At 48.1% G+C, this 22,127-nt stretch overlaps 1 protein-coding gene across 8 annotated transcripts in view; it reads left to right on the forward strand.

The window, feature by feature from the left end:
* Positions 1 to 22,127, forward strand: part of MVB12B (multivesicular body subunit 12B) — a 57,779-nt gene that overhangs the window by 22,024 nt on the left and 13,628 nt on the right. For all 8 annotated transcript variants that reach the window (XM_021543739.3, XM_085556418.1, XM_085556419.1 and 5 more), the window contains one exon: positions 7,459 to 7,556. In XM_021543739.3, coding sequence (XP_021399414.1) covers positions 7,459 to 7,556 — 98 coding nt within the window. The remainder of the gene's footprint in view (positions 1 to 7,458; positions 7,557 to 22,127) is intronic.

The following is a 22,127-nucleotide window of genomic DNA, read 5'->3' on the forward strand; positions in this document are numbered from 1 at the left end:
GCCACGCCAGACCCGGGGCCAGCCTGTGGCTGCCGTGCTGGGGCTCTGACCTGACCTGTGCAGCTGAAAACCAGCAGAAACAGCTTGCTTTTGTTGCAGCTCAGCCTGGCAGCTTGGGTCCTGCCTCCCTCCCTGCTTGGAGCAGGTCAGCGTGTGCTACCAAGTGCTCAGGGCTCTGAGCTCTGCCCTAGCAGAGCACTGCGCCAAGGAAGTGCAGCTCTGGCTTTGATACACAGGTAGCAGTTGCTCTACCTAAACACCTGGAGTAAGAGCAAGATGCTTGAATTTTCCTTCTGAGCTCCCAGTTACCTTTTCACTAGTTAAGCTGGCCCCTCCTTAGGAAAAGGAAACAATTTGTTCCTGTTCTCTGCTCCCGGTGGAGTTTCATGTTGAGGAATGTAGGAATTTCTTTGCTAGGCAGAGAAGTCTGATTTTTCAAATTGATTTATTAACAGGGTTTGAAATTGGTGGTGTAAGCTTGGGAAGGGATCAGTCTGTGGTTTTGTGCTGCAGGCTGATGATGTGCAATCGAGGCAGGTCATAAAGCAACACCAACAAGCCAGTGTGGAGACGCAGGCTGGGGCTGGGATGCACCAGCCTGACTCTGCAGTGTGGTAATGGAAGGGAAGTCTTCTGCCTTTCCTATTTTTTAAGTAGCTACCCTATTATTTAAAAATAGCTATAATAATTTATTTAAGTCATTTAAAATAGATTTTTATGAAGCATCTGTAAGGGAAAAGGTTCCAGGGCTTCAGTGCTGTCGTGCTGTGTTGTAGAGGGAAGCCAGAGGCTGAGAAAGCTGTCGTTGCACAGGGGCAGCCACTGCTGGTGGTGTGAGGGGCAGAATGCCTCCACAGGGCAGTGGGGGTCTGCCTTAAGCCCCTCATCTGAACCAAATGCTGCCACATAAGGAGTACCTAGGGATGGATGTTGCTGCTATGACTGGAAACTTCTGAGAAATGTTGCCAGTGGTATCCTTTATGCAGTGTGTTGCTTTCTTGATGGAATTGTATTTTTTAATCTGTTTCATCCAGAGAGCTCAAAAATAAAATCAGCTTCTGACTTTACATTAATTGTAAAATCATTTGCATTGGAAAATACCTATAAGAGCAATTAAAAAAAAATAGTTACTAATTACTATATTTTGAAAATATTATGTGGCTTGAATGCTCAAATCACTTGCATCATAAAACACAGCACAATATTCCTAGTTTTTAAATTACATACTTAGCAGAAGCCAAGGATGTCATAAGGGCTGAGGTCTCATCTCAGCAGTGATGGATTAAAAACACTGTGAGACAGAAACAGTAAGTTGGAGCCTGGAGGGAGTGTTTCCATGGATCCTCTCTGGTGAGGGTGGTAAGAAACGAAATGTAAGGATGAAATGCCCATGCTGTGTATGGGCTGTGCAGATCTGAACGTGATGGTTGGGTGGGTGAGTGGGGCTGGCACATGTTCCTCCAGAGTCTGGTTCCCATATAAAGGGTTTGTTATGAAACAGCACTGACCGTGTGGCTTGCATCCAGCTCAGCTGGATGAAGACGTGCAAAAATTGGTCACAGTCCAGTATGTTTTAGTGGTAGAAAATGATGATTAGGAAAAAATGTTTAAACAGTACTGTTGGTTTCCAGGCACAAGAGTCTCTTGCAGCAGCTGAGAAGGAAAGCCATGAACTGTAATTAGAAGGAGCCTGATGGATTTGGCCGATTTTGAGAATGCATTGAAAAATTTGTGGAGTGCTCTGAGTGAAGAGGCTTCAATCTTAGAGTCATTTTTCTTTATAGAGAGTCCTCTTCCTGCTATAGCAGTATTTCTGGAGGCATGTTTTCTTTGGGGCATAGCATAGGGTTGTTAAGTCCAAACCGGAGGTATCCATTTGTAGAAGCTGTGCTCTGGGTTGTTAAATAAGCCCTGCAGGGAAACTGAGCATTTTTTTTTCCCCTAAAACTTGTGTGTTGTCTGCTATTTAATATGATCTCTGCCACTGCTGATTTGTAATCTGTGCTTTCACCCTGAAATGCATGTGGTTGTGTTCAGATATTTCCTTTAAATCAATCACTTTCACCATTTTCCAAAACACTTCTTGAGTTTATTGCTTTTAGTAAAGTGTTTGGACTGTCATTATTTATTACTGGCAAAGTGCTGACAATGTGCTCTTCCCAAATGAGTCTTTATGTGGGATATTTGTTTAACAGGTTTTGCAGGGGAGGTGTGGGTGTCCCTGTGGGCTGGGCTGTGCTGCAGCGCTCTGGGGCAGTGGGGTCTGCCTGGGCAGCCCCACCGTCCCCACAAGGAGCTCGTCTCAGAGGGGCTTCGCATCTGGCCCGGGAGCCTGGGCTGCGCCATGCTGATTAATTGGACAGAATTTAAAATCCTAGCCCAGGAAGCTTACACCACGTGTAATTTATCTTTCTGGAGTATTTCTGCTGTTTGGCAATTTTTCCCTACTGCTTCATTATCTGAAAACTCCTGACTCTGGAGAGCAGCTCGTGAAGGATGTGGAAGCCGCGTGCTTGCCGCCGCAGCCTCCCGAGACACGGCGCTGCTCAGCTGAGACAGCCACTTCATAAGCACTTCATGCTTGCAGTGCCAGGTCTCAGCTCTTTGATGCAGCCTCTGCCTGCAAGGATTTAATGGGCTGCAGCTCAGACTTCCAAGCGGTGTAAATTAAACTTGTTGGGGCTTCTTCTATTGTTCGGCAGCTGCTCTGTCCTAGTTACTCAAGTCCTGTGATCTGAGTTAATCCCCACGCAGAGGAAGGTACAGGAGCTTCATTCTGCATTAGGCCTTTCATTTTGGGTTGCTGGTCTGCAGCAGATGACGTGCCCTCGAGAGCATCACCGGGCTGTGTGTTCAGCCAGGAGCTGCTGCTGCTGAGAGAGGGGCTGGGCACCGTGTCCCTCGGCTGCCAGAGGCACCCCTGGGCCCCGTGTGTGCGCTGCCCTCCTCCCTTCCTGCAGCTGGCACAGCTAAGTGCGGAGACCTGAATGTGGAAAGAATCGCTCACTCTCGCTTTCATTCTTCTTGCCATTGGGCTTTTATAAAAGCTGAATCTGGCACCCCAGTTCTCATTGACTCTTAGGAAACAGGATATTTTAGTAGCTTGGAATGAGATGAAATGCTTGCAAAGCCCATATGTTGCTTGTTTTAGGGAAAGGGTCAGGAAGGTTTTAAAAAGTATTTAAATATTTGGTTTACACTATTAGAATAGATTGTCTGGAATGAAGTCCGTTACCCGAGGTGATTCTTGCCTCGCAGTTTAGGTTTTCATTGCAGTTCTTTGGAGTATGAGGTAGGTGTTCTGGCATCTCAGTGCCCCAGCACAGTCAAAGTTAAGGGCTGTGAGGAAATGCTGTAGCTGGGATCTGGCCACTGCTGGAACCACAGATACCTGCTGTGGCAGTGGCTGCAAGCTGCTGCCTGGGAGATGCCTCCTGCTACAGGGGGTGGTGGCCAAGACCTCTGGTGCCAGTTCATAGAACCCCAGCAGCTTCTTTCTTAGAAATGTGCCTTGTCCAGTCTCCATAAACAAAGCTTCCATGTTGGATTACATTTCTTGAGAGCTGCAGCCTGATATTAACTCATTTTAGGCGTGTTTTCAGCTTTCTACAGCTTGAAATGTAATTGTTCCATTCTCAATGTTTCATGAGGAATGATGTTTGCATGATCATTGTTTATGAAAAGTAAGGTTGGTTTTTTTTGGTGGTTTTTTTTTGAAAGGTATTCCCATGAGATTTGCAGCACTGTTCTGCAGGTTGTTGTGAAAAATTCAAGCTTTGCTTCCTGATGTTCAGATGCTGCTCTGCGTGTCACACTTGTGCCACCCAGTCTGTCACTGGGGGTCCAAAGCCCAGCTTACCATTGGGCTTTTGCTGTACATTGTTGATATTTTTATATGAATTTTGAAGCATCCTTTGATATCTGGCACTTCCCCTCTGTTCTGTTTTATGAGTACTTGCCCCCTCACTTCAAAAGCAGTTCATCACCTTCCTGCAAACAGTTCTTAATAACACGTTTGGAAGTGTCAGGCATTCCTGGGCCTGTTTTATGTGACTTTCTCTCCAAAAATGTTCAAAAAGTGGCCATAATGTGCACAGACCTCAAATCCCCTTAGCCTGCACGTGAAGGATCTCCTCATCGCATGCTGACTTGTTCTATGGATTTGCTGAATAAAGGAGCAACTGAAGAGGGTGATTAAACTTGCTCTAAATTGTTTTGAAACTATTGTATGCTGGGGAGAAAAGCGTTTGGTATTGGAGCAGTGCTGGAGCAGCAGGGTTTGACTCCAGCTGTGGAGGGAAGGGCTGGAGCCCTGGGCTTGGCCTTGCCAGGACTGTCCGTCCTTCCACTGTGCCAAACTGCCTCACTGCTTATCTCTGGGGAGGAGGAAAGCTGCTTCTGGTGGCAGCTCAAAAGGCAGATAATTGGCATGGGGATAGTCTTTGTGAGTTGCCATTCCTCAACATCAGAGAGTCACTAAAGTACTAATAATTACTGTTAATATCTTTCAGTGGAAACTTTCTGAGTAAACGAGTGCCAGTTGAGGCAGCATTTAACGGCCGCTGCTGGCATGATCAGAATGCAAATAAGTGTTATTAGCCTAATGATTTTGCTGTCACCACGGTGTGCAGCAGTAGTGCTGTGAATATGTCATGCAGTACCCGTGAATTTGGAAAGTGTGTCAAAACACAACTTCAATTAGTTTGCTCTAATTATGACTCTAGAGAGTTCATAAGTATATCACTCCTCATTAAAAGAGATTTTCTTATATGGATTAATACAGCACATAAAGGGGTGTTTGAGCGATTGAGGCAGGGCTGTGCAGAGTGAGGATGCCCATGGGGTGCTGGGGGTGCAGCAGGTCTGGAGCAGCACTGGGGTCCAGCCCCATCCCAGCAGCTCCTGGTGCAGAGGCAGGGCTGGGAAGCCTCCCAGGCAGGAGCAAGTGGCTGTGCCAGGTCAGCTGTGGGCAGCAAGGGCCTGGTAGATGTTTTGGACAGGCTCTTCAATTAAAAATAACCAAACCAACAACAAGCCCCAAACCAAAAGCCCTGGAAGAAGCCACACTTGATGCTGAAATAGAGATATAGCCCAAAAGCTTTGCCCTGGTAAAGGTCAAGGAGCACAAGCAGTCAGAATCACAAGCCTGTGCCAGCCTGGCCTCTCCAGAAAGGCCCTTTGGGGTGCTGGGTGTCTGTTCCCCTTTCCCAGGATATTTGTAGTGCATTTTACATACTGTCTTGTCACATTGCCTGATCATATTCCAGCTTTGCAGAACAGAAAGAGATTGTTGTGCTCACAGGTGAGCAGTTGGGTAAGGGTTAAAGTAGTAATTGTTTAAATCTTTTAGGCTTTCCTCCCAGTTCTGTGATAATTTGATGAAGAACTTCACCCTAATTAAATATTCAAATTAGGAATAAGTGTCAATATGGCTTCCTGGTGCCTGGAATGATGATTAATTGTATTCAAAACTCTAGTGGCCGCTGTAATCTAAACCAAACCGTTGTTCTTGATTATTTGTGCAACACATTTACCATGTTTTTGTTTTAAAATTTAAACTAGTAATTGATTTGCCATATGCCACAGAACTGCACATATTTTCACGATATGTGTTTAGGAACTTGGGGACTTCGTAATTGGGATTTTCTTGCTTTTCAATGGCAGCCTCTTTTTTTTTTGTCTTCTACAATGCAAAATGATTTGGCTCTCACAACACATAAGGAAAATGCATTATGCAATCAAGTTTGTAGGTATAAGCTATATTGATCCTGGCCAAAGTTTACATTAATTTAAAATAAATTAGGCTTTGTTTCCCATTCCTCCCTACAATGTCATCTTTTATAAAAAGAAAGAGGGAAGGGGAGAGCTGATTTCCGTCCAGCAGTCACTGCCCTGTCTTGTGCAGCTAATGTTCTTCTTGGAGACATCCCTCTGGCTGTCTGTAGCAGCTGGAGTAGTGGAATGCCCAGCTCTCCTACCTCAGGGAGAGCAGGCAGGCAGGCCATCATTCCCCCACACCCTTGTTACAGCCGCGTCAAGAGCCCCGTGTCGGACAGGGCTGGTGCTCCTCAGCAGCCCCAGGGGCAGTGGTGGGAGTGCTGCCCACTGAGCTGGGTCTTCAGGTGGGCACCTCCATGTCACCTCTGCCATCCCCTGCCACAGCGGGACTCCTTGTGGTGGCTTGGGGTCGATCCGTGTGGAGGGGAGAGCAGAGGGCATCCCCGTGGAGCTGGGCAGCGAGAGCGGCCCTCTCTCTCAGTGGGCTGCCCTCTCTCTCTGTGAGCTGCCTTCCCTCTCTCTGTGAGCTGCCTGCCCTCCCTGAGCTGCCCTCTCTCTCTGAGCTGCCTGCCTGGCTCACGGGGCTGTGCTGCAGAGCCTTCTGCAAGCCCATGGCTTGAAGCAGTGCTGGAAGGCTGCTGAGCCTGCTGGAGCCGAGGGCTGCAGTGTGACACTCGGGCAGTGACCACCTTGAGCCAGCTGTGGGATGGTTCATTTCCCTGGAGTAGCCATGGGACTCCACTGGCTGCCTTTGGTGCCTTGGAAAATATTTTTGAATACATCTATTAAAAATCAAATGAGAAGTGTGTCATGCCCACAGACAATGGTCTCCTTTTTTTAAAGTGTGTTCATAACAAACATGCCTCTGCTTCAGAGACTTTCATGTGGATTGTGTTTTAAACAGCAAACTGATAGCCAAATTCAAATATATTTTCACACCATCTTTTTTTGGTTAAAAATAGCTTTTTGCTTTTTCTTATTTTATCTGTGCTGTTCACCATCATCTGCATCAAGGGCTAAAAATACATTGTTCTTCCCAAAACATGTCCTGTTTTTGAAGGCAGATAACTTCCAGATGATTGGTGTGGTAGATAAAATCTGCTGGCTGAGGACATGGGTGTGATGCAGTGCTGGAGAGTACCCAGGGCCCTGTCTCACACACGGGGCACCCACGAGGAGCCAGAGGCTGCCGGGTTCTCCTGGCAGGAGGGCGATGCTCTGTGTCTGCCCAGATCCAGGAGCTCTCACCAGGTGAGGCAGGAGCTGCTCCCTGTGCCTCATGCTGCGCTAAGCCCCTCTGTGAAGAGGAAACATCTTTTTTACGTGTGGCAGCGCGGTCCAGAGGATCGATGATAACATTTTTCAGAAGTCACACCGGCTCTGCATTGAGAACACAGATTGGAGTTAAGGGGCAGAGCTGTGCTGGCTGTTCGTGGGGCTGACTGGCTGCAGCTGCTGTGCCTGGCTGGGGCTGAACACCCTGCTGGGGCTGCATGGCCTCTCTTGCACTCCTTGGGGTGGAGGGGGCTGATGCTGAATGGTTGGTAGACAGTTTTGGAAGCAATATTAGAATTGATATTTGCTGCTTAACCTGACTGGAGTCGTTGGGCTGGAGTGAGCTGACAGAAGCAGCATCTTCTGCTCTGTAGTAACGTTTGCCATTTCCTCCCTTTCCCTCAGGCATATCTCGCTGACTCTGCCAGCCAGCTTCCGGGGGAAGAGCCACAGCACCCGCCTGGACCTGGAGCACCAGCACTCCAACCTGTACGCCATCTCAGGTGAGCTGCCCTGCTCCGCCTCACTCACTCCTGCTGGGCCCCAACAACTGCTCTTGGAGGGGTTTTTGTGATGCTATTACACTGAGCAAATACTGCCACAGGCATGGTGGAATCACACTTAGCACAAGTTTTGCTCTGTTACGTTGTTTTTGCAAGAGGAAGAAGATACTGGATTTAAACCTGACTCTGTCAAAGCCTGATGAAAGTCTAGTCCCATCTGGCTGAAGGAGATTTTAGGACAGTTTGGAAATTCAGCAGTTGGTTCAGTGGGCTGGGCAGTTGATACTGCTTGTGCATAATCAGGGAAGAGAAGATGGCAAAAATGTACCATTTACAGGTTCCCCCTATTAATAGTGAGTGACACTTGTAACATGGGAACATGGCATTAATTCATGTACCACAATCAAAGGGTTATTTAAAAGGTAATCTCTGCCTGAAACTGCAGCTTCAGGTTCCTGAAGAGATGGAATGGAACAATTACGTAATCCTTGTCAGTCCTCGTTTTTCTTGTTACTCTTCTGCCCTAATACATTTGGAAATGTAAGGGAAGGTGTATTCCTGTGTTTGCATGAGACAGTTCTGCATGGGGATGGGAAGCTGTGCTTTCTCTCCTGGGGAAGCATCAAAAGCACCAACTGCAGCAGCTCTGTGTGGGTGTTAGTGGGACTGCCCTTGCTACAGGATGTGCTGGCTTCTGCTCGTGGTGCAGCCTGGGGAGGTGCCTGCTTTACAAAGAGCCTGAGCACTTTACCAGATCCTTACAGGCAAAGCACAAAACAAGGCCTTGTAGAGCCGGACAGGGCATTAGTTCTTCATGTTTGCTTGAGCAGATTTTCATGTATATAACTCTTTATTTTTCCTCCAATTGCACATTCTCCAGAAACACTGTTATGAGTTGTGCATGTGTTGTAATGGCTATTACAGCTGTGAGTTCTTTCCAAAGAAAGGGTCTTGTCATAAGACACATCCTGTGCATTGACAGGATTTTCGTGCACAGCTCCTGCCCACGGCTGCCTTGTCAGCAGCTGCAGTGAGGTGCCGTGACAGTCCTCTTTGTGTGCTTGAACCTTGCCGAGGTGGATTAGCCCCCAGATGCTCTGGAAGCCATTCCCAAGTTTCCTGTTCCCTCGGTGTCGTGTGCAGCCAGTCTGGGCTATCTGCAGTGCTGCTGCAGTGCCATGGCAACAGGAGATTTAGGAGCAGGCTGCCACGCCTGGGCTGCTGCCAGGGCTCCTGTGCCGAGCTGCGGGTGCATGCAGGATGTGCAGGGGATGTGCTGGGTGGGGGGAGCTGCGCCTCCAGCACATACAGGGTCCCTTCTGCCTGTGGACAGGCCTGTGGGCTCCCTCTCCTGGCTCCCCGGCCAGAAGAGGGGCTCTTGGGGCTGCTGAGGGAAACAAAAGCCATTATGAGCAGTCTCTTCCGATTTCAGTATGGCCTCAGTCTGCCTTGGGCACAGGAGGAGCTGCTTGGGAAGGGAGGGCTGTAGTGGGGGTAGGATGAAGAGCTGCAGCGTGGTCTCTCTTTGCTCTTTATAGACATGCAAGATTTTCTCAGTATTCTATGTATTCCAGCTGTGGTTCAGCATGTTTTGTGGAGGATAAAATGAATTTTGGCTGTTGATCCTACTTTATATCACAAATACATTTTGGCAGAATGACTGTATCCTCACTAGAACTGCCCATTACCCCTAGGGCTGTGTAATGTGGTTGTTGTTTGCACAGAACTGGAGTCAATGAAAAAACGGTCCTGAAAGCAGTAATTACAATTTTTAACCAGTCTTTAGTCATTGCCTGTCTTGGCCATGACAGCCTGGGTGACCAGGAAGTTAAGGAGACTTCTCCTGGCACATAGTACTGAGTGAGTCCCTGGCAGGGTGCAGGTAGGGAAGCAATGCCCAGAGCCTGGCACGAGCCACGGCAGCACTGGCACTGCTGGCATCATCCCCATGCCCAGCAGCCTCCCTCGTCCCACCCCATCCAGGCACCCAGACCAAAAGGCAGAACTAGTTCTAAGCCGTGTGCAGAATGTCTGTGGGTGCTGCTGGGAGCAGGATGCTGAGGAGCTGACAGGTTTAATGTGCATGCTGGGGCAGGCAGCTGCTGGAAGAAGAATGCCTCTCTCCAGACAGACCCATTGACAGACATGGCTCAGTATTTCACAGCGCAGTCTTTCCTCATGGCCTTCAGTTTAATTAAGATGTTGTTGTGACTACATACTGCCTTCATTTCAGACTTGAGCATCTTCTGCCAGCATATTGCTTTGGCTTATCAGAGGCACAAGCACAGTAAGGAAGAGGCAGCCCTCGCAGGCAGACACAGATAATAACATACAGGGAAAATTCCTCAATGAAGTGAAAAATTATTTATAATAATGGTACTCAAATAGAAGGGAAATAAGTCACTCTAAGGGTATATAAATTTTTATGATAGTGTATAAACAGCCATAGCCTGCCTTGTCTCCCATCTATTCCTGCAGAGAATGAGGGCAACATCTAGCATAAAGAAAAATACAATAAGAAAATGAAGAAATGAATGGGAAGAGCTGGAGGATTGATCACCCAGTGTATTTGTATATCCTGATGTAAAAGGTGCTGCTGACAGGTGGCCAGGTTTCTTCTGTATAAAACCATGTGTGTGCTGTCAGGGCAGTGTGAGCAGCCTTGTTTCGATTGATGAATTGCCTGCTTTCTTGATTAAACCTTCCATCACTTACAAAACAAAAAGCCTGTGTTTCAATGGCAGAGTGGGACATGTCAAAAAAATCTGTCTGCTTTACCTTTGTGCAGATGTTGGGCACAGACTGTAACATGTATTATTAAAACGAATGTGGCATTTACTGTGCATTATTTCTTTCCTGGGAGAAGGGACCTGTAAATTATATGCTAATAATAAGCTTTAACCCTTTCAGGAACCAAGAGATGTAGGAGTGTAAATATTCTTCAGGCCTCACTTAATTGGAGAGGCTCTAACACCACAGCAGCAGTCTGAAGTTACTAAGCAGTGGTTCCAGCCCTTGCTGCCAATGATCTGTGCATTCTGCTGAATTGGGTTGTCTTTTTTTTTCCCCCTGAAACTGGGGCAGCAGCAGACAAGTTTGTGTAATTTGACTCCAGAACAATCTCACCCCCTCTCTTGGCCTGTTCTCAGATCAGGATAGAAATTGTGTTGTATGGAGTCTATCAGTCTGTACAACCCCATCAGAATGTTTGCATAAAGCAATTAGAGCCTCTGTACACCAGTTTTTTTCAGGAAACAATCATATAAACTTCCAAATCCTGCTGCAGCTGGCTGTATAGCCAGAAACCCAGCTTCCGTCATATGAACCTTTCCAAGGATATTTATTCTGGCAGAGATTTGGAGGTAACAGGATAACCATTTACCCTTGGGTAGGACCTAGGCTCATCTTTTGAACACTTAAATATGGAAACTGTGCTGGGAAAGCAGTAGAACAAAAGCAGAATATACTTTGATATATGTTTGTTGGTAGTATTTTCAAGTAACTCTTGCCAGCTGTCAGCCCCAAACAGTCAAGATATTGGTGCAAGTACCTTAGGAAATGGTGTTAGCTGGGCATACTAACATGTCATCCATAAGTCTGGGCATCCATCCTCAAGTCATGTTAATCCTTAGAAATAAAACAGGATCCAGAAGCACAGCATCTCTCATTACCTGGAGCATTCTCAGTTCAGTTCAAGAGCTTTCTGAGCTGCAGGTGAAGGTTTTCATTCCCTTTAAAAGGAGAAAAGGCATGTCCTCTTGGTTGGAGCTTAGATGTCAGATCCCAAAAAACACAACACACTTTATCTTCCAATAAAGCCAGGCCCGTGCTGTGACCGAGACTGCAGCACTTTCTGTTTGTTTTGCTGAGGAGCCATGGGTTTTGCAGCAGTCATTTGATGCTGAAATGCCTTTGCATGTATTTCCTGCCTTAAAGGTACTGTTTTGTGGTCTTTAAACACTTTATTGATACATCTCGAGTTACTTGTGTGAAGTGTTTTTCTGTGAGAAGCTGGGCTGAGCGTCAGGGAAGGGAAGTGCGGCCGGCTGCCAGCGCAGTGTTGGCTGCAGTGTGTGTGCCAGCATGCCATGAAGGAGGAGGTTTCCATGTGCAGCTCTTACAGGTGCCAGCTTCTCCACAGGTCTGCCTTGTTTATTTTGGAATCACACACCAGTATTTATTACCTTAGGGAGGTAAATATTGACTTAAATGACTATTTATTTATATAGAAATAGTTTTTATGATATTTAAATATTTATTGCCCTCTTTAAGACACTTTCTGTGAAAGGTCAGAGCAAAGTGTGGTGTGAGAGTTTGGAGAGGAACCATTTGTGAGCAGAGGCTCCAGTCCAAGTTCCACCTGCTGGTCACACAGGTGAGCGTTGCCAGCAGGAAGGCCAGGGGCAGAGCCCCGCTGGGCAGGGGCACGGGGTGCCAGCCCGGGGCAGCCCAGCCAGGCGGGCTGAGCCAGGCCTGGCCGTGGCACGAGGCCGAGCGGAGCTGGGGCTGCTCTGCAGGAGGATGGGCTGTTCCTGCCGGCACTGCAGCACCTTCGGTGTTCGCTCCATGCGGCTGTCTAACCCAGCTCTCTGCAGGCAGCAGAGAGTGGAGACTGCTGTTAATGGTCTGGAAAAATACCAAAGCAGTGGATTCCTGGAAAGGAAACCGGCTTGCTTTTCCATACTCAGGCTGGGGCTGGCGGCGGGGGGCAGGTGTCGTCTCCCTGGGCAGTGGCGTGGGAAGCATTTGCTTCTCACGCTGCTCCTGAGACAGCAGTGTGCTTCCTGATTCCTGCTGTTCAGGAGGGGCTAACTTGGAAATGCCCTGGAGTATCTACTCCCCCATCCCCCTCAGTTGTTTTCCTTTTTACTTTGGTAGTGACAAAAGAACTCTCTTTCTGAAGTCTTTCTAAATTCAGATGTTGTTATATTTCAGTGCCCATATGTCAACTTCCTTCTTGTTGCAAAATGCCAAGTTATCTGGCCACATGTGTTACTTCCTTAGTTGTCCATTTCCTATTAAAAGACACAGTAGCTCTCTTCTTTGTATAGGAGGACAGGTGTTTTAATCAGAGGTTAATAATTTATTTCTACAAACTATTGTTTTGCTTCATTATTTTTGTAGATAATTAAATTATGCACTTGTCACAGTGTGTTTACTTCACTAAAACAGGTAATTTGGAAAAAAAAAAAGATATTTTATTCTTTGGATTAGTGCACAAGGATTGTTTTTATCTTCATCTTCTAGCACAGTTCCTGGTGGTTCTGCAACTGCCTCTAATGTTCAAGGGTTTTGAGACCCTCAGTCTTGGAAGGGGAGGTCCTGTGCTGCATCTTACTGTCCGCCCCCATCCCTTCACTTACGCTCATGATGCTTTTTAAGAGTAGAAGCGTAACTAAATATATATTTTGTGACTCTGAATTTTAATCAGGATGGTCCAAAAGCCAGACAAGTTGTGACACAAGCTTTATACCGCATTGAAACCTCTTTCCTGAATCTGAGATTAAAGTCAGCCTGTTCTTTACCCTATTGCAATTTCCAGTCTTTGGACTAAGAGACCTGGATAATCTTCCAGCTATGAAAGACTCTATTAATATCCAGCAGTTCAGGGAGCCTGGAGTCTCATGTAAAATGCTGCAGCTGCATATTTCAGAAAGGGAAGTGTGTTACTTAATACTATACTTAAAGAGATTCAAAAAGTGTGTTTCTTATGACATGATCCCTTCCATGATGTACAGACCCTTTCGGTGTGCTTGGTCAGCGTGCCACACGTGTTACCCAGGCTGTGCTGGGGCAGCAACCCCAAATGGGGATGATGGAGCCATGAGTTCTCTCCCAGGTGACATTTTTAAGACAGACAATTTTTTGATGAGCCTGCTGTTGTCCAAAGTGCCATTTGTTGTTTTCCTCTGCTCCTGCTGTGTGCTGGCAGGGGAGGCGGAGGCCCTGGCTGGCTACTGCCCTGCCCTCGCGGTGGTCCCGGCTCCCATGGGAGCTGTGTCCCCTCCTGCTCGGGCACGTGGGCTTCCCCCATGTTCCTCAGCTCACACACCACCTTCCACAGGGGCTGCTCGGTCTCTGCTGAGAGGATTATCTGCCTGTAACCCTGGACCATACATTATGTATGAGCAGCTGGACTGGGCACAGCTGTACCGGGCACAGGCTGGTGGCACACCCGCTGCACCAGGGTGACGGAGGGGTGATCCCTTGAGGTGACATGGATCCTGGGACTGTGGTGTCCTCACCCACAGCAGTGCTGGGTGAAGGCCAGTGGCCGATGGAGGGAAGGGTGATCCCTTGAGGTGATGTGGATTTAGGACAGGGGTGTCCTCACCCACAGCAGTGCTGGGTGAAGGCCAGTGGCCGATGGAGGGAAGGGTGATCCCTTGAGGTGATGTGGATCTAGGACAGGGGTGTCCTCACCCACAGCAGTGCTGGGTGAAGGCCAGTGGCCGATGGAGGGAAGGGTGATCCCTTTGAGCTGTGTGGATCTAGGACAGGGGTGTCCTCACCCACAGCAGCGCTGGGTGAAGGCCAGTGGCCGATGGAGGGAAGGGTGATCCCTTGAGGTGATGTGGATCTAGGACAGGGGTGCCCTCACCCACAGCAGCGCTGGGTGAAGGCCAGTGGCCAGTGGAGGGAAGGGTGATCCCTTGAGGTGATGTGGATCTAGGACAGGGGTGCCCTCACCCACAGCAGCGCTGGGTGAAGGCCAGTGGCCAGTGGAGGGAAGGGTGATCCCTTGAGGTGATGTGGATCCTGGGACTGGGGTGTCCTCACCCACAGCAGCACTGGGTGAAGGCCAGTGGCCGATGCAGGAGGATGAGCTTGCGGGACTGGCGCCGTTCCCATGGAGCACAGCCTTGGGGTGGCCTGTGCTGTGTTTGTTTTGGTTTGCTGAGTGCCGGAGTTTAATTTTTTTTAAATGGGGAGCCGCTCAGAGGTTTGGATATTTAAACAGTTATTAACCGAATGACAATTAACAGATTGCAGAGACAGATTTTCTTTTCAAAACCTCCAAAATTGAGTACAGTTTGCAAAACTATCACAGCATAGTAATGACAATGAATTTTGATTTCCCGGAACTGATATTAGACTCCTTATTAAACTATGTGCATCTGCTTTTAATTTACTCCAAATAATTGGAAAATGCAATGAAGCTTTCCAATTAAAGCTTGGCTTTATGCTGTTTAATAATACCCCCCATAATATTATAGCTTATGAAGTGACAGGTGAGTTGGTGTATGAATAAAACATAAAGGCAGCAATAAGGGACAGAAAACCAGAGACAGTTGTTGGGGATTTTAAATGCTGGATGTAATTTGCATATATTAATCTCTTCTTTTCAGCCTTATCAGGCATTCTTCAGTATTTGAAGTTAAAATAGCATTGACAGGCAGGAGTACGCTTAGTTTTTTCAAGGATTTATTACTTGTATAATTTCTGATCTTTAATAAGCAGATATGACTGATCCTCATAGTTCTATAGAAATCAGTTAATTGTTCCAGATGGCGTGTACTGATTATGCAAAATTACTTTTCACACCATTTTTTTTTTTTTGATGGAGTTTGGAGTAAAATTAAATTTTTTATAGCCTTCTTATCATGCTGTTTTACAGTGGGTTTTGCACAGAAGTTGAATTTAATCTACTATATTACATTGACCAGCAGAGTTATTCTAATATAGCATTCTGTGATTTGACAAAGAATAATAGAACACGTTGCTCATTGTGCATTTCTGTGCTGCTAATAAAAAGGAGTTGCAGTGCAGCAAACCAGGCTGTTATTTATGAAGAATGTTTGATTCGCGCAGTTAAAAATGCAAAACTGTTACAATGAGATGTTTGCTCTTCTGGATAGAAGGCTTGGGCAGAATTAATGTAAATAGTCTTGTTGCTACAGATTTCATTGAATAAAGCAGGAGTTTATAATGCCTGGTGTGGCTGGGTGGGACAGCACGGGGAGGAGCATCCATCCAGCAGCACGTCCCAGCTCTGAGCAGGAGATGTCACTGGTGTTTTCCCTGATTATCAGCATCCCAATAGCTCAATGGCATCATTTCATAATTGAAAACATTTGTAAAGGTTGTTTGTCTTCATTTATCTAATGAAAAGCTGGTTATACAAAATAAACCACACACAAAACGCTCTTGCTAATAAGTTCATAGCAGTTTGTTTTGGCAGTGACTCGGTTGTTTGGGGGAGGTGTGCCATGGCCTGGCTGCAGCAGGGCCCAGGGTGGGTGCCAGCCGTGGGCAGAGCAGGTGGGACAGTGCCATGGGCGCTGCTGCAGGCCTGGCCACAGGTCCTGTCGGGCCCTGGGTAGTTTTGGTGGGTCCCAGGCTCCGTTCTGCTCAGCCTCGGGCTGGGACCCGCCTTGGGGCTGCCCTGCCGCCAGCCCCAACCTCTGCAGAGGGCCAGAGGGCCACTCGGGGCCAGGCCCAAGGCAGCTCACTGATCCTTGAAAAGCAGAACAGCAAATGTGTAAAAAATGACCTTATGGTTAATGGATAAGTGGGGGCACCACAAATGGACTGTTATGAAGGGTGCATATTTTTAACTCAATAGAAAAAAAAGATAAGTGATTAAGTCAGCCATTAGAAAGCTCAGAATTTCTCCCATCTCCTCCTGAATTAGAAAATTGTTTTGTGTATTCTTTTATATGTACATATAGATATGACTGTATAATATATATGTAGACAACTCATGGCATTAATCAGAAATTATTAAAAAATATTTGTTCTAATGAAGTAATAATTTGGTAGTAATGTATTTAATCAGTGTAGCTTAAGGCTAAATTAAGTGGACAGACTTTATATGGATTCTCTAATTTTAATCTTCAAAATGCTATCTAATGTCTCATTAAGACTTTCATATAATGTATCTTAAGTACTGTCGTTAAATATAGTTTAGGGAGATGTATGTTCAGATTGTTCAGATATTGCTTAAAGATGTTTTAATAGGCCCATTTACTCTGATGATATTAATGAGCTCTTAACACATATTAAGCTTCTAAAACTAGTGGTGTCTCCTTGCAGTGAGCAAATCAACATAGGAATTGTGGAGGAATTGGATGTTCCAACAAAGCCAGTTTTACAGGGACTCTAGGACCTGGTTCCATCCCTTTAGCTGTGTCAGCACGGGGCGGTGTCCCCGCTCCTGGGGCAGTGTCCCCTTTCCTGGGGTGGTGTCCCCTTTCCTGGGGTGGTGTCCCCACTCCTGGGGCGGTGTCCCCTTTCCTGGGGTGGTGTCCCCTTTCCTGGGGTGGTGTCCCCACTCCTGGGGTGGTGTCCCTGCTTGTGGGATGGTGTCGCCACCCCAGTGTGTGCCTCGGGCACATGGGTGCCTTTGCGAGAGTGTCTCTGCAAAGGTGGCTTTGCAAGGGTGGTTCTGCAAGGGTGGCTCTGTGAGGGTGGCTCTGCGAGGGTGGCTCTGCGAGGGTGGCTGCTGCATTGTCACATCACACTTCAGAGCTGCATGTTGGGAACTGGCCAGGCCCATCTCGGGGTCTGTGACATGTTACACACATTTGGCTGCATATCTGTTACAATAAACAAATCAGATGGGTTAAAGGAAGAGCCAAATATGGGCCTGTGTTTAGATAAATTCTGCTTTTTGATCATCTAAAGTGAAGATGTGAGAGTTGTAATTAAGATAATAAAAACTGCTCATTCTCTGTTGTCACTTCAATTCCAACTCAGAAAGTTATTGCAAAGAAAATTCTCTGGTTTCATCACTCAGCTCTTCTTAACAAATCCTTCTGAGTTCAGAGAGTTTTATAATTACTAAATTGGTTTGTTAGAGGGAGATAATAGCAAATTTTTTCTTTTCATAATTGGACATTTCTTCCCTGTAGGCTAATGCAGGCGCAGCGCTCACATACACAATGAGCTGTGCTTTTGGAAAACCGTAACTGGCTAATAAGTGCCGTGGTGTCATCGGAGAGTAATGGTGTGCTGATTAGCATAATTAATGACAAATGGTGGTGCGGAGTGGGTGGATTGGTTTAGCGGATGATGAATGTGCTGCGCCAGGGCTCGGCCGTGTCGCGGCAGCGTGGCTGGCTGGCAGTGTGGCAGCGTGGCAGCGTGGCAGTGTGGCAGGCTGGCAGCGTGGCAGTGTGGCAGCGTGGCAGTGTGGCAGCGTGGCAGGCTGGCAGCGTGGCAGTGTGGCAGCGTGGCAGTGTGGTAGGCTGGCAGCGTGGCTGGCTGGCAGCGTGGCAGCGTGGCAGTGTGGTAGGCTGGCAGCGTGGCTGGCTGGCAGTGTGGCAGCGTGGCAGTGTGGCAGGCTGGCAGCGTGGCAGTGTGGCAGCGTGGCAGTGTGGCAGCGTGGCTGGCTGGCAGTGTGGCAGCGTGGCAGTGTGGCAGGCTGGCAGCGTAGCAGTGTGGCAGCGTGGCAGTGTGGCAGCGTGGCAGGCTGGCAGCGTGGCAGTGTGGCAGCGTGGCAGGCTGGCAGCGTGGCAGTGTGGCAGGCTGGCAGTGTGGCAGGCTGGCGGTGTGGCAGCGTGGCAGGCTGGCAGCGTGGCAGTGTGGCAGCGCTGCCATCGCACCTGCCGCCGCTGTCCCTGCCCGGGCACGGCTCCTGGGGCCCGGCGTGGGGCTGGCACGGAGCCACAAGCAGTCCTCATCCTCTGAGGGCCGGGCCATGCCAGGCACTGGCCGTGCTACAAGATGGGCACATTAATCTGTGATTTGATTAATCAGGGCTAATTTACATTCACAAATGAGACTGATAAAAATGGAGTTACCTTTTCACCTTAAGGAGGAGGAGGGATTATTTCTAGGTTGTCTCTTTTTTAAGTGATAAGCAATTCTTTTACCAATAAGGATGAAAATACTTAATTTGCATTAGCAAAAGAAGCTAATTATTATATAGTTAATTAGCATCTGGAAATGAGGATTATCTTAATTACAAAGCACAGTTTTCTTAATAGCTACAAAACTGTAAGTTTGATGTGTGTAGAGATTGGTGACTATTATTATGTAATTACTGATCATATTAATGGTGCAGTGTATTTAGATATAATTTGCATATGCAAATGAAATTTACCTGATAGAAATATGTGGTTCCAGTAATGATGTTGAGCACTTAAAAATTAAATCGCATTAGAAGCTGTGGATCCTGTGTGGCACAGTGGATCTCCTCCTGCAGAAGAGCTTTCGGCTCAGTGGGGCTGTGGCTCTGTGCCTGGCTGTTGGCACGAGGAGGGCACCTCCCCTGGCCTTCAGCCCCCAGCCACGGTGTCAAGGGCTCTGCAGCACTGAAGGCCTTAGCTTTGGGTGTGTGTCGAGGCTCTTCTGGCTGGGTGAATGCTCCGTGGGAGGGTGGGAGCGTATCTGTGCATCAGTGAGCTCCAGGAAAGAAGATGGGTATCCCCCCTTCCTTCCTGGCCATGCTCGGGATGAGTTTCTTTCCACTAACTTGCAGGCATGCTTGCAGAATGCAGAGCATGGTGCTGTCAGGGCAGCTGACCTAGCTTCTTTCTCCTGCTTTAATTGGAAACACAAAGCTGCTGTGTGTTAAAAATAACTTGAGTCTCTTAGACCAAAACCATGTAGAGAGGACCGTGCACCATTGTCTCCCCTGGGAGTCCTGTGGGACAGAGGTTGGTCACCCAGTGCACTGCTGGGGAGTGTGGGGTGCTGCTGGGCAGGATCACAGCATTATTGCAGGTGTGAGCAGCTGCCCCTGGCAGTGCCCTGGCTGCTGTCCAGAGTCTGGGGAGCCTAGCTCTGCCACAGTGGCACAAATCCACCTCACGCCGTAGGTGGCTCAGCTGAGGAAAAAGCTTCCGGGGCCAGACTCTGTAACCATATGCAGCCTGTGGATTTAATACCCCCTGCCCCTGCCCTGCAGCACTGGAAGCCGTGTGGATGTTTCTCTCATCAAGCAGCAGGAATTTACAGCTGCCGGCCAGGGAACACTGTGGCCATTGTGGGGCTGCCCGAGATGCTTTTTGCAAGTGCTGCTGCAGCCTGCGCTGCCCGGCCACTGTGGCAGACAGACATTACATGTTTAATGACTTCCAAGGAGTCTGTCATTACAGCCAGAGCTGAAGGGAATGGAAAAGTGTCTGGGTTTCTCCTCAGCACACAGCCGTGAGCGGATGCTGGAGGAGTACCTACCTTTGCCTTTCCTTTCCTTTGCCTTTGCCTTTCCTTTTCTTTCCTTTGCCTTTGCCTCTGCTTTTCCTTTGCCTTTCCTTTGCCTTTGCCTTTGCCTCTGCTTTTCCTTTGCCTTTCCTTTGCCTTTGCCTTTCCATTGCCTTTGCCTCCCCATCTCTAAGCAGGCCCTCTCCCAGCTCAGCCTCTGCCCCACGCGAGTGCCCTGGTTTGTATCTGCTCTGCTCTAATTAATTAAGGGTTGTGGCTTGGAAACAGCACATGCTAAGGTGTGATCTTTGAAGTTTAGTGTGGTGCAGAGACTTCAAAGGGGACATTTTATTAAAAAATAATAAAATCAAGAGCTCCTAAACACTTGCAATTTGAAGAGCTTGTTTGAAGTCTCTCCATGTTCTCTGGTGCTGATGGAGTCACAGTGCTGAGGTGCTCCTTAGGCGTCACCATGCAGTACTTAACCTTCACTTTATTTAAAAAAGAAAATAATCAAATCCAGGGGTACTTTTTCAAGTGTTTTTGTGGCTTGATCTTAGCAGTAAAGAACTAATTGTGCCATGTCATGAGCTATGCAGGAAACAGAGAAAATCAAGGCTGACAATCAAATTAGCAAAAATGAAAATTTAGTCCAGGTCTGTTTTTTTAATCAAAGTCATTTCAAGAGGAACAGGAAAGCTGTAAACCTTTCCCAAAGCAGAGGCTCCTTCCCCAGCCCAGGAGGCCCCTGCTGTCCCACTCAGTGCAGCAGTCATTGGGTGGTTTGGTGCTGCTGCCATCCTGCTGCCTGGCCAGGCCGGGGCACCGGGCACCAGGCTGGGCATTTCCAGCTGGCTGTGCCCTGCTGCCTCGCTGCCCCACGACAGCCCTGGTGACAGCTCCTGCTGCCCAGGAGCCGTGGGACCTGCAGCCCTGCTGCCCCCAGAGCCACATGAGGTCCTCTGGGGCTTTCGGGAGCTTGGGCTCGTGCCTTGGGCAAGCAGAGCTCAGCCCTGCAGCCCTGTCTGTGTCCCTGCCTGTGCCCCTGCCTGCACCTCTGCACTTCCTTGTGTGACAGTACAACATGCATGTTGTAGTTGGTGTCTGCAGCTGGGGAGCACAGCTGGCACAGCTGCAGGTTCCCTGTTGCAGCCTGCTTGGCAGGAGCTGTCAGGAAAGGCTGCTTTTGGTGTTGTCCCTGAGGCTTCGCCATCAGTGATTCGGTGTGGTTCCATATGGGCCTTGGTGCACTGTAGCACAAAGAACACACACATTTACTGTTCAGGTTGCTGTTTAGATCTCTCTGTTTAGAAATACAGGAATAGGAGGCTTAGCATCATGGAGAGTTGGGTTGGTTTGAAAAGCTCACACCCTTCTCTGGATGCATTGCAAACTGTTTGAAAACATTTCTTCATAGATCTGAGTGGTTTTCCCTGTACTCAGGGTGCAGCATCCTGCGTTGCCCTCCATGCACGGGTGCACAGCTCAGGAGTGCAGGGCTCACACCGGGACATGTGGTGGGAAGCAGAGGGTGGGAGCCAGGGCTGTGTGCTTGGCAGGAGCTGCAAAAGGGCACCAAGGGCAGGTGGCCTGGCTGCAGCCTGCCCTGGATGGCACCATGCTGTGCCACCAGCTCCCCGTGGCATGTCCTGTCTGCTGTGGGTCACCTCAGCTGAGCCCCAGCCCAGCCCCACGCGGGGGTGTGCTGCTGCTGGAGACAGCAGTCCCTTGTCCTCGCCAGGCTGGGCACACGCTGCTCGTGGCTGTGCTTTCCTGCTCCAGTGGAGCAGCCTTCAGAGCTCCTGTGGGCTGGGGCCCACCCACCGCTGGGCTCAGTGGCCCTTCTGGTGGGCACCTCTGTTGCCCACACCAGACAGGGCTCCTGTGTCCCTCCAGCCTGACCAGGGCTCCCCTCCAAGTGCTGCTGTGCCAGAGCTGCGTGCCAGCCCTGATTCTCAATCTGCTTTCGGAGTCCTCTGGTGCCATTTAGCTGAAAATCAAGTTTTCTCTAAGCAGGGGAGCTCTGCTGGTTTTATGGTGTTGCTGTAGGCTGGTTTATGAGATACTCTTCTTGGTGAAGGATAAACACTCTGTTAGCATTCAGGTCTGGGGAAAATGGGAACAGTTCTGCAGCATTAGAGAAAGGCCTTTCTAAAATCTAAGGTCATTTAAATTTTAAAGGTGGTAGTAGTGTACTCAGTGTTGGGCTTTTTGTTGGTTTGGATTAACAGTTCTTCATTTTCAGTCATGCAGGAAAACAGTTTGCGAGGGATTTATTTATTTATTTAAATATTTTTAATATCAGAAATTGAAAATTCAAGTGTAAAAGGCTGTGCAAAACCAGCAATAAATAAATCCAAAGCTATAAAAGCTTATGGTGAGAATTTAATGCAGAAACAGCTGTTATTTCCTTGGGAGTTAAGGTATATAAACTCTTTGGTGGCTGTGTATCCCCACAATCGTGGTGTGAGGAATTAGCGC

The sequence above is a fragment of the Lonchura striata genome, chromosome 17 (assembly GCF_050655825.1).
Source record: "Lonchura striata isolate lonStrDom1 chromosome 17, ASM5065582v1, whole genome shotgun sequence".
In the NCBI taxonomy this organism is placed as follows: Eukaryota; Metazoa; Chordata; class Aves; order Passeriformes; family Estrildidae; genus Lonchura; species Lonchura striata.